Source organism: Nestor notabilis, unplaced genomic scaffold (genome assembly GCF_000696875.1).
Source record: "Nestor notabilis isolate BGI_N333 unplaced genomic scaffold, ASM69687v1 scaffold1666, whole genome shotgun sequence".
Lineage (NCBI taxonomy): Eukaryota > Metazoa > Chordata > Aves > Psittaciformes > Psittacidae > Nestor > Nestor notabilis.
Window position 1 is genome coordinate 87,578 of NW_009934015.1, and position 12,952 is coordinate 100,529.

General features: G+C 38.2%; 1 protein-coding gene across 1 annotated transcript in view; it reads left to right on the forward strand.

Annotated features, from left to right (window-relative positions):
* SLC13A4 (solute carrier family 13 (sodium/sulfate symporter), member 4) overlaps nucleotides 1–11,923 on the forward strand; it is a 24,795-nt gene extending 12,872 nt beyond the window's left edge. The window contains exons 8-16 of the mRNA XM_010017121.1: nucleotides 1,094–1,284; nucleotides 2,063–2,182; nucleotides 5,069–5,170; nucleotides 6,309–6,410; nucleotides 7,420–7,517; nucleotides 8,650–8,780; nucleotides 9,470–9,631; nucleotides 10,995–11,132; nucleotides 11,786–11,923. Of these exons, the coding sequence (XP_010015423.1) occupies nucleotides 1,094–1,284; nucleotides 2,063–2,182; nucleotides 5,069–5,170; nucleotides 6,309–6,410; nucleotides 7,420–7,517; nucleotides 8,650–8,780; nucleotides 9,470–9,631; nucleotides 10,995–11,132; nucleotides 11,786–11,923 (1,182 nt within the window). The remainder of the gene's footprint in view (nucleotides 1–1,093; nucleotides 1,285–2,062; nucleotides 2,183–5,068; nucleotides 5,171–6,308; nucleotides 6,411–7,419; nucleotides 7,518–8,649; nucleotides 8,781–9,469; nucleotides 9,632–10,994; nucleotides 11,133–11,785) is intronic.
* The last annotated feature ends 1,029 nt before the right edge of the window (nucleotides 11,924–12,952 follow it).

Here is a 12,952-nt window from a genome sequence, read left to right on the forward strand (position 1 = left end):
TCAATTAGTCTTAGTCTTAGTATCCTTTTTTTGTCTTGCCAAACATCCACCCTCAAAATCCTCCATCACATCAGCCCATTCCAGAATTTCTGCTTCTTCTGAGTGGATCCAAGAAGTGATTGCTGTTTGCACTACAATTATGTAGTATCTTGATTGTATAAATTGATGTCCAGGAAAGATTAGGCTAAAATCAACACACAAATTTGCATTCACAGTTCAAAAGAATCTGAGTGTATGCTTCCAAAAAAAGGCTAATGTGCTCTCCTGATACTTAGTTATCTCTTATACCCATTTCCAATACATGCTCAGTGATTATTTTGTAACTAATACACTCACTTCACTTTTAACCTACAGGGATTTTAGCCAGGGTACCCTCACCATGATGATGAACCACAGCATGACTGATTTTACTACATAAGCCCAAATCCAAATTAATAAAATTAACAAATCTATCTGAACCATTTTCTGCCTTTTTTCTGACCCTAAATTACAGCCTTGGTATGCATGTGACGTGCCTTGAAGTACTGCTCCTTTTTTTCCAGTTGATTTATCAATACACAAACTTTCCTGTCACTGTTAAGAAAGCTTCTTTTGGAATAGTATTTTCCTGCAGCTTTTTCTTCCATATTCCCATTGCCCAGCCTTTTTCATGCTGTTTCTGGGACATCTAGCACTCTATTCCTAATCAGAGGGCTTGAGCCAGTATAAATGCAAAAAGGCCACCAAGCATATGTCTGGTGGCTGCTCATAAACCTCAAGGATTATGGATTCCTACTGCTGCAGTCCTAGCATCCTTCCCCTGCAGCCCACAGACACTTCTGGTATCCTGCTGAGATTCCAGTCAGAACTAGAGCTGGCCCAGACCATAGCCAGAAGTCTGATTATTGTTTGTCCTACATTTCTGCCACAGACCAGGCAATTTCGGGCCCCTGGACAATTTTTTAGTTGTGACCACAGTTAATCCTTGTGAAAAAAATCACCCCCTCTTAAGCAAACCTGTTGTTTCTCTGAGACCAGTATTGCCATGGCATTAGAGTAAGTTGGGCTGCTGTTCTGATCACCTGCTTTCTTTGGCGACTCTATTCCCTCACAGGCTCAGGTACTGGTCCTGCCTCCTAAGCCCTCAGAACTGGGCCTAACCACTAAGTACCGGTATCAGACGAGACATGACCACATGGTCTGTAAATGCCTCTCACTGAGTATCTCCTATGCAGCAACCATTGGAGGACTGACAACCATCATAGGGACCTCCACTAGTCTCATATTCTTAGAGCACTTCAACAAGTAAGTGATATTTTGGTTGTGTGGAAATGATGATTGGGTCATTATTACCTCTGTGGCTTTCCCCATGGGTTATCTACCACCTCAAGGAACCCTTGTAAGACAGTCTTTCTGAAGGCAATTTTGTTTCCTCCTCTCATGTAATGGTAATGTAACTTTCCTCCATGCCCAGTGTTCAAGCTCAGAGATGACTCCGATTATCTACTGCTGCCGCTGTTGTCATGGTACCCTTCATTTCTCTCTCTGAAATGGTGGTAGCAAAGAAAACTAATTTTGGAAGCCATCCTTAACCCAAGGATTCAGATTTTACTTAATTTTCAAAGATCTTGTTGTTATGCCAGTTGCATCAAATCACGTCAGACATTTTTGTTAGAGTCCAGCAGACTATGGTCGTTATTTGTGTGGTCAACAATAAGACATAAATAGAGATTCCAGGTGAAATAATTCTTTAGTCTGTCATCATTAAACAGAGCTTTAACAAAAACAACAGGTAAGGCCAGAATTTCACTCTTGATAGCTCTAAGGGTTTTTGAACATGGCTAGACAATGCAGACCATCTGGTCTTAAAGGTGCGAAGTACTACATCTCTTGGTCAGGCACAGTCAGTGATTAACAGTTGGTCTCACTATGAACATATACTGCAGCTGTTGCAAACACATAGTGACACAATTTTTCTATCATGCCATGACATATATATATGTGGGTGTGCATCTACGTATACTGGAGGTGCCTGTCTTTTTACTGTTCTAACTTCTTGTGCATCCTTTTTTTTCCTTTACAGTCACTACCCAAAGGCTGAAGTGGTGAATTTTGGAACGTGGTTTTTGTTCAGTTTCCCCATCTCCCTCATCATGTTGGTCCTGACTTGGTTCTGGATGCATTGGCTGTTCTTGGGTTGCAAGTAAGTGCAAGTTGTTCAAGATGCATAGATTATGAAAGCACGGCATCTGTGTCTCCTCTAGAAGATGTCTCATAAGGATGTTTTCAGTTGTAAATGACAAAATCTAAGCCACAACTTCCTTCTTGACAGAACAGTTACTGGAGGAAATTTTATTGCCTAGCTGTGCTGCATAGACAGCAGTGCATGGTATTGCTGCTTGAGAGTGAAGTGCCTGGGTATTGCTGATAGAAATCTTTACTATGCATTCAACTGATTTTTTGACTGTTATGACCAAGAGGATCCCATTGTAGACCAAAAATTTTGTTAAAAGTCCTTTTGGAAAAGTACAGCTTAAAAGATGAATAGAAAAACAACTACAAGTGAACAAGTTACTTTTCAGGTCTGTCCCCAGCTCAATGAGACTAATGTAAGACCAGTTAAAATTAAAAGCAAATAGGCTCCATATATATTTCTCTTTAAAGTGGAAAAAACTGACAGCCTAAGAGATGCATACCTTTTGATACCAGTAAGTCCCTCAGCCCTAAAATAAGAGCAAGGTTCAGTCTCCCAGTTCATTTGTACCACATATGTGGTTTGCAGAAGTACTCAGCAACAACAAAGTTAGTGAAAATTGCCTAAATGTGTGCATTTAGAGTGGACTAGTTAACATGTATTAAATTGTGGTGCAGGCACATTTACTCAGAATTAAAGTGATCTTAATTCAATTTAGTTTACTCTTAAAACTGGCTTCACTAATTTATTTCACCTAAGACAATGAATAAATTGATAATGACTTCTGCTTGCTGCTGACCTTGACTAGATTTGAAGAAGTAATTTAGAGGTGAATAGCTCCATGTCCTTCTCTCAGTCAATCTCCTGAGCCCTGTAGTTACAAATTAAAAAGCTAAAGTTTTGTTTGTTGGTTTGTTTTTTTTTTGGTTGGTACTTTTTCTTTGTGGGGGGTTTGTTTTGTTTTTTAATCTTGAGAGGAAACAGGCCCGAACATGACCCTCAGTTACTTTTTTTTTTTTCTAATAAGTATAATTGAAATTCCACATAGCATCCAAGACCTCATGTTGTTTAATGTTGTTCTAAATAATAGTGGGCACTGACTCATTATTGACTTTTTGAGAAGTACTGGTTGATTCCAGGCCTCCTTAATCTCTGACTCCTGTTCACTGCAGTTCATTAAACAACATATTATGTTGGGATCTGGGCTACAATACTCTGCCTTCACATCCTCCTAAGCCTAGAAACACTTGTAACATGTTTTTATAACAAGCTGCCTAATGCCTGTACATAAACGTTTACTGAATTTCTATAATGTTAATGTTCTTTTCCTAGGAAGGCCAGTGTCATCAATCTGTTCTTACCTGGCCCAGTAAGACCTCGCTTTTTAGGCTCTAGATTAGATCAAGGAGGAAGGATAATGGACCCATCAAATGATTTTTGCCAGCAAAGCAGAGCTAAGGGTAGAATCGTTACTGTAGAATTGGCCATTATTTAGCTCTTCTCTTCAGGTGGAATTTACTGGAGTGTAACAGCAAGGTTTGGGAGGAAATTTAAATACTTAGAGGTACCATGCTAAGAGCACTAAAACCAAGCATCACATAGTACCCATTTACAAGTGAAACGAAGAACCTGTTTGAAACTTTTTGTTAGCCAGACATGGTCTGCCTGCATCTTGAGCTATGCAAACTCCTTTGAGAATATGGCCTTAACCAGATACAGAGAAGGAGATCATAATCCATGGTTTGGCCAGTGCTATGGCATGGATCTCTGGTTGGGTACCAAATAAGATATTGAATAGCAGGAACTATAAAACCAGGCCACTACTCCCATGGTACTTCATTCACTGAGGTCCCTGTTGCTACAGCCTATGTTAGACTGTCTTAGCTGCAGAGGTTTTTCAACCTACCTAACACACCTTGTGACAGAGGGTACAGTTGGAGTGGAAAAGCAGGGACCTGTGGCTCAAATCACAGTAGAGCAATGCCACTGGAAAGAAGAAAAGCAAAAGGTTAAAATGAGCTTACAAGTATATTAATTCAAATCAGGAATGTCCAGGCTTTGTTATAGTGTAAAGGCAATCTGAATAAACTAAGGACTTCACCTAATTTTCATACGAATGTGGAGCATGTTTAAATATATTCAGCTATGAAATGTTTTTGCACTTGTATGTTCCTGGCAGAAGTACAAGGATTTTTCACCAGGACAAAACACTAGGTCGATTGCCTTGGCCTCTGTGGCAGAGGCAATTTGATGCTACACTGATTGTGCCTGTTTTAGAAACAGCTAATATTAGTAGAAACAGACAGGTCATGAAAGCTATTTGGGTCCTCAGCCCAGCTTTCCCCCATTGCTTACTGTGAATCCTGAATATTCAAGTCAAACCTGGGCTCAAAAGCCAGACCAGGCCCCATAATGTGCTGGATACTCCTGATCCAACTGGAAAGCAGTTTCCCTATCAAATATCTATTGACAGCTGGGCTCTTGTCACAGTCTGTCAATGTGATGACACCAATTATCCATTGGAGGCTTCTGGCACCAGAAAAATTATAGCCAGTGCCAGCTGTTTGAGGAAGCCTAAACAAAGGGAGCCCAGCCACAGCTAGAGATGGCTCAGAGATATCAGTCAGTATTAGTCAGACCACCTGAGGGTACCTTCCTACTATGTCTAGGATTGAGTCTCAGAAGATCTTGAAACTAGACTATGCAAAGATCTCATGCAGTAATTCCCCTTCCCATTGCCATCAGGCCTTGCCCCAGTCATGTCTTCTCCCAACAGCCCCTGGCAACTGGAATTTTCAGTTTGCTTCATTGCTGTTATTTTTTTATGAGTTGGTTTTTGGGTTTTTTTTCCCCACTTGATGCCCTTGTCTAATTTTACTGTGCTGTCTTCCTCAGTTTTAGAGAGACCTGTTCTGTGAGCAAGAAGAAGAAGACCAAACGGGAAGAAATGTCAGAGAGAAGAATTCAAGAAGAATATAAGAAACTGGGAAATGTTAGGTAAAACAGACCTGCCTTCCTCTGGAATTTACCTCTCTAGTCAGGACTATCCTGTCATATTGCCCTGCATGTTGCCTTTGGCTCATGTAGGCTATTCTTAAACTGTCAGCTCTTTCTTCTCTTTTCCAGGATAGAAGTAGAACTAAATGTAAAAATGAACTAATATCAAAGACTCTTAAAAGCATGTGTTTATTTAGTTGTTTATCTATTTCTAAAGAAAAAGGAAATAAAACGAAAGACTCAGGTTTATACCAGCGTCCAAAGGTCATCTGAGTCAAAGTTTGTCTCTGCCTTTGAATTAAATTGCTAAAGGACCCCCGTTTGCAATTCAGGCCCATACTTATTTTATGGATAGAAGTTCACTATTTAGCTAAGGCTTTACAACAGTCTCCCATGCCGTGAGATGTCCAGCCTTCCCAGTTGCCACGATCTTTATTCATGGTGGCAAGAAATGTCTCTTGAAAAGATTATTTTGCAATATTTTAATTTTTCAAAAGGGATGATACCTCATAAAGCCCATTATTCCAAAGCATTTTTGTGTTCTTCAACTGAAATGTTGACAGACCAACTTGCTGAATATGATCAGCTCCAAATCTAGACTGTTATTCAGACTGTGCCTAAATATGAAACCATACTTAGTTTAAATCCACTGTACATTAATTAAAACTCAGTATCCTCTAGTGACTTTGTATTTATTCCACGTGTTTAAAATATCTGTGCTAATTTACATTGTAATTTGTTTGTACTCTTTCTACACTTGTAAAAAATGCAATAGAAAGTGTTTACAGTGGAATAGTAACATAAGCTTTACCTTGTTAACACATTTAATTAGATAATAATCTAAATACAAAACATTTATAGATACTTTCCCTTAGGTATTGCCCATGAAAGATTAATTGCAAGTACAGGTAGTTTCAGCTTATTTTTTTTACTGGGTTTAGAGAGTTCTCAGCTGGGAGCCAGACGTAAAATTCTTTAATTCAAACTAGTCTTCCTTTCTATTTTCTGTATTTTCTGGGTTTTATCCTTCTTTTGAAACTAATTTCTACTTCTTACTTCTGGAACTTGCTCATGGGCTTTCAGACAGACCTTGGATTTTAATGCCTAGGTTTTTTTTTTTTTTTCCTTTTACTTCTAGCTATCCTGAGATGGTGACTGGATTTTTCTTCATTCTGATGACCCTGCTTTGGTTTACTCGTGAGCCTGGCTTTGTACCAGGATGGTCATCTTTTTTTGAGAAGTAAGTGAAATTACCTAAACAATCACAGAGGAATACAGCCTTGCTTCTTTGGAATTTCTGCAATAATTTTTGGCCTTACAACATCATCAGCCACTTTTAATAAGGTGGTGAAAAATGGAGTCTTGTTAGTCTACATCTGTTTGTATGGTGGAAAATTGTATTCCTTCTCAATAAGCAGAATGAATTAAATAGAGAAAGAAAAATAAACATATTTCAGCTGTAAAAAAAAATAGGAGGGTCAGATTCTGAAGTTAAAACATTTTAGTGCATTCATAGCAAAGCTGTCAATGGAATAGATTGCAACTATAATTAAAATTGTTCATTTCAATTGAATGTTGCATAGAATGGTGATTGAAGCAAATAATTGTTATTTTAAATAATGTTGAATCAAATTATAATAAAAATAACTATAACACACAATAAGCATATCAAAGAATAAGTGATCTAAAGTTAAATTTTCTTTACATTTCTACAGCATAAAATTATTTTAATTTTTTATCCTAATTTTGACAGAAAAACAATTTCTATATTGGGATTTCCTGAGGATCCCTGGAGCATGGCACTCCTTAAAATACTTTTTCAGGATGAGTTTAAAACATTTAATTAAACATCAATCTACAGTTCATTTCTAAAGGATCACTTGGGTATGGCAGAATATCTTGAGTTTCTTGCTTTTGGTAAACACACTGTTTTTCTCAACTTCCAAGTTAATAGACTTGTAAACCAAAAGGGATTCTTTTTTTCTCCACTGGAATATTAAAATTTGTTGAGCAGTGATTGAAGTTGGCTATAGGAGTCAGTTTAATAAATAGGAAAAAATCCAGTTTGAATCTTTGATATATAGACATACATTTTTTGATAGAGACATATCTATTTCCAGTGGGTTGTTAGTAAGACTTCAGATGTGGAAATAAAACTTCACCTGCAGCAATTACTTGGAACCATGTACGTTGTTTGGAAATGTTTCTTTTAGTGTACTTTTATGATAACCCCACTGTTTCTTTCCTAGGAAAGGTTACCGGACTGATGCCACTGTCTCTGTATTTCTTGGTTTTCTCCTTTTCCTGATTCCAGCAAAAAAGCCTTGTTTTGGAAAAAGGGAAAAAGGTGAGAAGGATGCAGCAAGAAAGAGATCTGGCACATTTTACAGTGCCTTTAATGACATATTTCTGTTCTTTTTGGAATGTTTCAAGAAGAGATTTTTATTGTGGTGGATCAGGGTTCAGCTTCTCCTCCAATATCATCCCTTTCTACATCAACCCCTCATTTTTGTTGTTTTAACTCATATTGTCTCATCCAAAAGATGACAAATAGATTTCATATCTAAGGCCCCTATCTTTTCTTAACAGCGTTACCAAAATTTAGGACTGAGTTTTAGGAAAGGTTCAGATAGACTTCCATATAGAGAAATATAATGTAGATGTTTGCAAAATTGGTTGAAGATAAGCTCTAACAAATAATTTGAGCATCACTTATAGAGCAGAAATCATTGATAATGTCATAAAATAACATAAAAGAGGTCACTAAGTGTCAGACAAAGTGCCAATTTTGTGCAATGCTTCCCTCACAGTCTTCTTGACAATAATTTCACATGCATGTTTGGGTAGCACTCAGTGGTGTTGACCAGTTTGCTGTTCCAGGCTTTCAGCAGTCCTGTGTAAAAATAGTATTGCCTGCATAGAGTCTTATGTAGAGTTGCAAATGTATATAGATATGTTTATTTTTTATGCTGACATATATTATGCAGCATTTAGGAAAAAAATAACACTAAGAAAATACTCAGGCATCTAAAAAATAATGTCCTCACATAAAACCAAGGGGCATAAAGGCATTTTATCAATCTTCATGGCCTACTGGAAAGAGAAAATGACCTTCTTGGAGAAACTAATCCCATTATAACTTCATTTCTCCATTTTTGTATTCTACATATAATTCGCATATGTGTAAACACAACAGAGCACATAGTCCCTCAAAAAGTTATAGAATGAAACATATGGGTTTATAACTACTAACATCAACAGATCAGCCAGGGGGAAGACAGGGCATTTGGAATTAATATGCTTCATTTTCTGAGGCCAAGCTAACCAGAGAAATACGCTATGTGCTTCTTATTCACCTCTCAGAGATAGTTCTCAACTCCCATGGATACTACATTATTCCTATTAGAACGAAAAATGTAAAGGTCTTTGCAAAAGGGCCAGTGTAACACTGGTCCCACATCTGCTTTATTTTGATACAGGAGATGGTGAAAAGTCAACAGACATTAACACACTGGATCCCATCATCACCTGGAAGGACTTCCAGAAGACCATGCCCTGGGAGATTGTAGTGTTGGTTGGAGGAGGTTATGCCTTAGCAGCTGGATGCAAGGTCCTGATTTAGATTTTTATCCTCCTTCCTAACAGAATTATAAACCTGGACTTATATCCCCCTGTATGCTCCCCAGTTTGGATTTACAATGGGGATTCTTCCAACTTGGTACACAACCTAGTCCCTACTCCCTGCACTCAATGGACAGCTATCTAACTAACAAAAAGATGGTTAGGGCTGAAGTCAGTTGTGTAAACATCTGCCACTTCAGATGCTTTTTCTAAAGCATCTGAATTTCTAGATATTCCTACAAAGCTGGCAGACAGGATACAGGATATGAGGGAGATGTCACAATTTCTCAACTAGCAACTAACCAACTAGCTCTCTTACAGACTTTTACATGTAGACAACTAAATTTGTGTATTTTAATTTAAAAATGAATTCTACCCAGACTGTGCAATCCTTCATCACCAATTTGCAATACTCCAGATGCTGAAGGAAGAGGGAAGATCAGGTGCCTTTTCAGTATTATTAACTGCCAACTGTATCTCTTTGTTACTGGGAGCAACTATTTATGAGGCACTTCAGTGACATCCAGTTTACTGAACAAAAGAAAATGCATAAAGCACTGACCTGAACTTTGTTAATTTGCTGGTGGCATTCTCTGAAGCAAACTGTTCCAAAGAAAGAATCTGTTTTAAAAATATACTAAGTATTCAGTAATTCTTGTGCTTCTGTCCTTTCTCCAGACCTCTGGCCTCTCTACGTGGATTGGGCACCAAATGCTGTTCCTCAGCAGCCTTCCCTACTGGGCTGTAACTCTACTGGCCTGCATTTTGGTGTCACTGGTAACAGAGTTTGTCAGTAATCCAGCAACCATAACCATCTTTCTACCTATTTTATGCAGCATGGTGAGTAAAAACAATGACATTTTCAGTCTGTTTTTTCCTGACAGGCTTCTGGAATGTTTCAGGGTGTCAGAGTATTGGCACTCTATTTGCCCAGCCTGGGTTCCCAAGCTACTATTGCCTGCATTCTTTGGCTTAGGAAAAAATAATAAACTCAGGCAGCCAAAGACATGTTTTAGCACTGAGGAATTTATTCAATACCTCTCAGAGAAAGTGAAAACAGCTGCTGCGCTGACAGATTCACAGGCTGTGTACAAGAGAAGGTGATGATGCAATGAACAAGATAGGTGAAGTCCACATAAAGCTTTAGATACTTTTATCAATGTTATTTTAAATGTGATGTTCATTAGCAAGTAGTCACACACTCACTACTTGTAAGAAAAGACTGTAGTACTGAATTTTATATCAGATTTAAATGTGTTCAGGGAGGTGATCTAGTTAGCATACCATCGTCCAACGTGCAAAGCAGCAATGTCTGTAAGGGACAGGAAAAAAACAAGAGATTGGTGACAAAGGCAGAGGAAAGAGACAAATTTATTTTTATACTGGAATAGCAGTTACAGAAAACTCATTTATTTTCTTTTTTCTAATATGAAGCTTTTCTTACCAAGAATGTGGGCCATTAATTGTGTTTCCCTATTATAGCAATTTTATGGGATTGTCCCAAAATATGTTATGTGAACAGCTCTGAGTTAATATGAAAATATGGTCAGATGAAAATAAGTAATTATGTTTGTATGGCTTATGAGTTCAGATTTACTTCTGCTCCATGCAGAAAGAGACTCTCCTGAAGAAAAATTTAAAGCAGTAATATGCTTTTAGTAGTCTGAACTGCCATCTTAAGGCAGTCTCTCTTTTTTGACTGTAAAAACCTGGAAACACTTCCTTCCCTAAAATGAAGTTAGCCTTGTGAATACCCTTCCCTTTCCCTCTGACATAAAACTAGGCCACGGCAATGTAAACAAAAATGCAAAATTTCTCCAATACTGAAGGCTGCAGTGGAAGAACAAGTCTTTAGACCACTGTAAAGTGGCATGTGTGTTTGGACCACAAACAGCTAGTTTTCTCAACCACCATTTAGGAGGACTTTCCATTGGTCTCATTATATCAGCAATTAAAAGAAGGACATTCTTCATGTCAACTCAGTGATTTCTGTTGGACAAAGACTGAAGTCAACAACCAACAACCAAACAAAAAAACCCCAAAACAAACAAACAAAAACCTTCCACACTTAAGTTTAGAAACTGGGGAGATGAGATCCACAGAATTTTGTCTTCACATAAAGCAGAGAGGGTCCTTTCATCCTAATTATGGACAGTGGCTTTTATTGGTTAACTGAAACATCTTTCTCCCTCTCTCTTTCCAGTCAGAAACCCTACTTATCAACCCTTTGTACACCCTGATTCCTGTCACCCTGTGTATCTCATTTGCGGTGATGCTACCAGTGGGTAATCCTCCAAATGCCATTGTCTTCAGTTATGGGCACTGCCAGATTAAAGATATGGTGAGTTTTGAAATCAGGTATATCCTCTCATGCTTCATGAAACCCCAACGCCTTGTCTCCCCATCAAACAGCAATAATAATAACGATGATATTGCTGTTAATATGAAGCCTGCGTATTAGAGACTGTACTGCTGTTTTGCAATTGAGCTGTCAGGTTAAGAACATCCACACATCTGCTGTAGGATATGCATATTTCTCATCTTTATTTTTCATGATGGTAATGGTCTAAAGAGGTATCAAAGAACAGGAGTACACAATCCTTCACATTGACCTGTTAAGAAAAGCACAAGGGAGTATAGCAATCAGATTTATTACATAGCTCCACCGTAAGTCATGTAGTTATCACCCTGCTATGAGTGATATAACTCCCCATTCTGATTATCGAATGGAGAAGTACAAGTAACAAACTTAACAGTTTTCCAATGTACTGCATCAACCCCTGACTACCAGTCCTGAATGCTTCCCACAATGTATACTCTGATACATAATATTTGCTGTGCATTTTTGGCTCTAGGAATCAGTATACACAATTTATCACAATATATATAAGTCAGTATACATACAGACACTCTACCACCTTCTTTTTATCATGTTAACTGTTCCATGTTAACAAGTTGCCATTGATCATGCTCTGATGCATTTTGCTTTCGTAGGTGAAAGCTGGCCTGGGTGTAAATCTGATTGGCCTGGCTGTGGTCATGGTAGCAATCAACACTTGGGGAATTAGACTCTTCCAGCTGAATACTTTTCCAGAATGGGCAGCAGTCAGCAACATCACTAACCAAACATAACTTCCACCGGGAAAAAAAAAAAGAAAGAAAAAAGAAAAAAGATAAAAAAGTGCAACACCAAAGTGGGTTGGAACAAAATATTAAACCTACATTGTACGTATGAAGAAAAGAGAAAACTTCTGAATACATAGAACTAGGATCCATACGAAAACCATTAAGAAAATCCACAGGGAGGTCTTCTGCATAAGCTTTTCAGTTCTGAAAATCTGTGTGAGTTAAAAGAAGAGATTAGCTTTGCTCTGTTACTGCTTTCCCTATGACACACAACTCTGAAAAAACCCTCTCCTCCAGGAAAGGGTTTGTCCCTTTACCTATTACCTATTGAGGTAAAAGCCCTCAATAAAATTGTCAATAAAATCATCTGCCTATGGCTTTTTCATGTCTTAGAACAATTATGTAGAGCTTGTAAAAAAGGGGATATAAGACTCCAGTGACAGAAGACACTGTACTCAGCAGTAGGATTCAATCCTACCTCCAGAGAATGGAAAGTCTTATTCCCAAACCCAAAGTTTTATAAGCCTACTTCTCTTAAAGACAAATTATTATTCTTCTTTTGAGGTGACTCATCACTGTGTTGGAAAATATCCAACACTTTTCCACCTCACCATATGGCCTGAACAGAAATAGAGCTACCGACTACCAGCTACAGCACTTCAAAGGGATAATAGAAGCCACCAATCAAATAAGAAGGAGAAGCTTCCTCGGAAGAAGAATGTTTTTTGCCCACAGCACTAGTATAGTTTCCAATATTGCAGTACTTGAAATCTCTGTTTTGGAAGGAAGAGCTTCAGAAACATAAAATTTTGTTCAATACCTACCTACTTTGCCATTGTACTACACTTTGAACTCTTTCAGCAGGGGAAGCTGTGACTAGCAAAACCTTACCAGGCCAATAGACCCATTGCTCTTCTCTCTCTTTGGCTGCTGTTTAGATTCCTGTGTCAGAGATAGTATAATGTCATCCAAGATAGCATTCAGTGCTGCTCCATGAAGGGAGAGGGCTGAAGTGGAGTGGTGCTGGTGTATCTC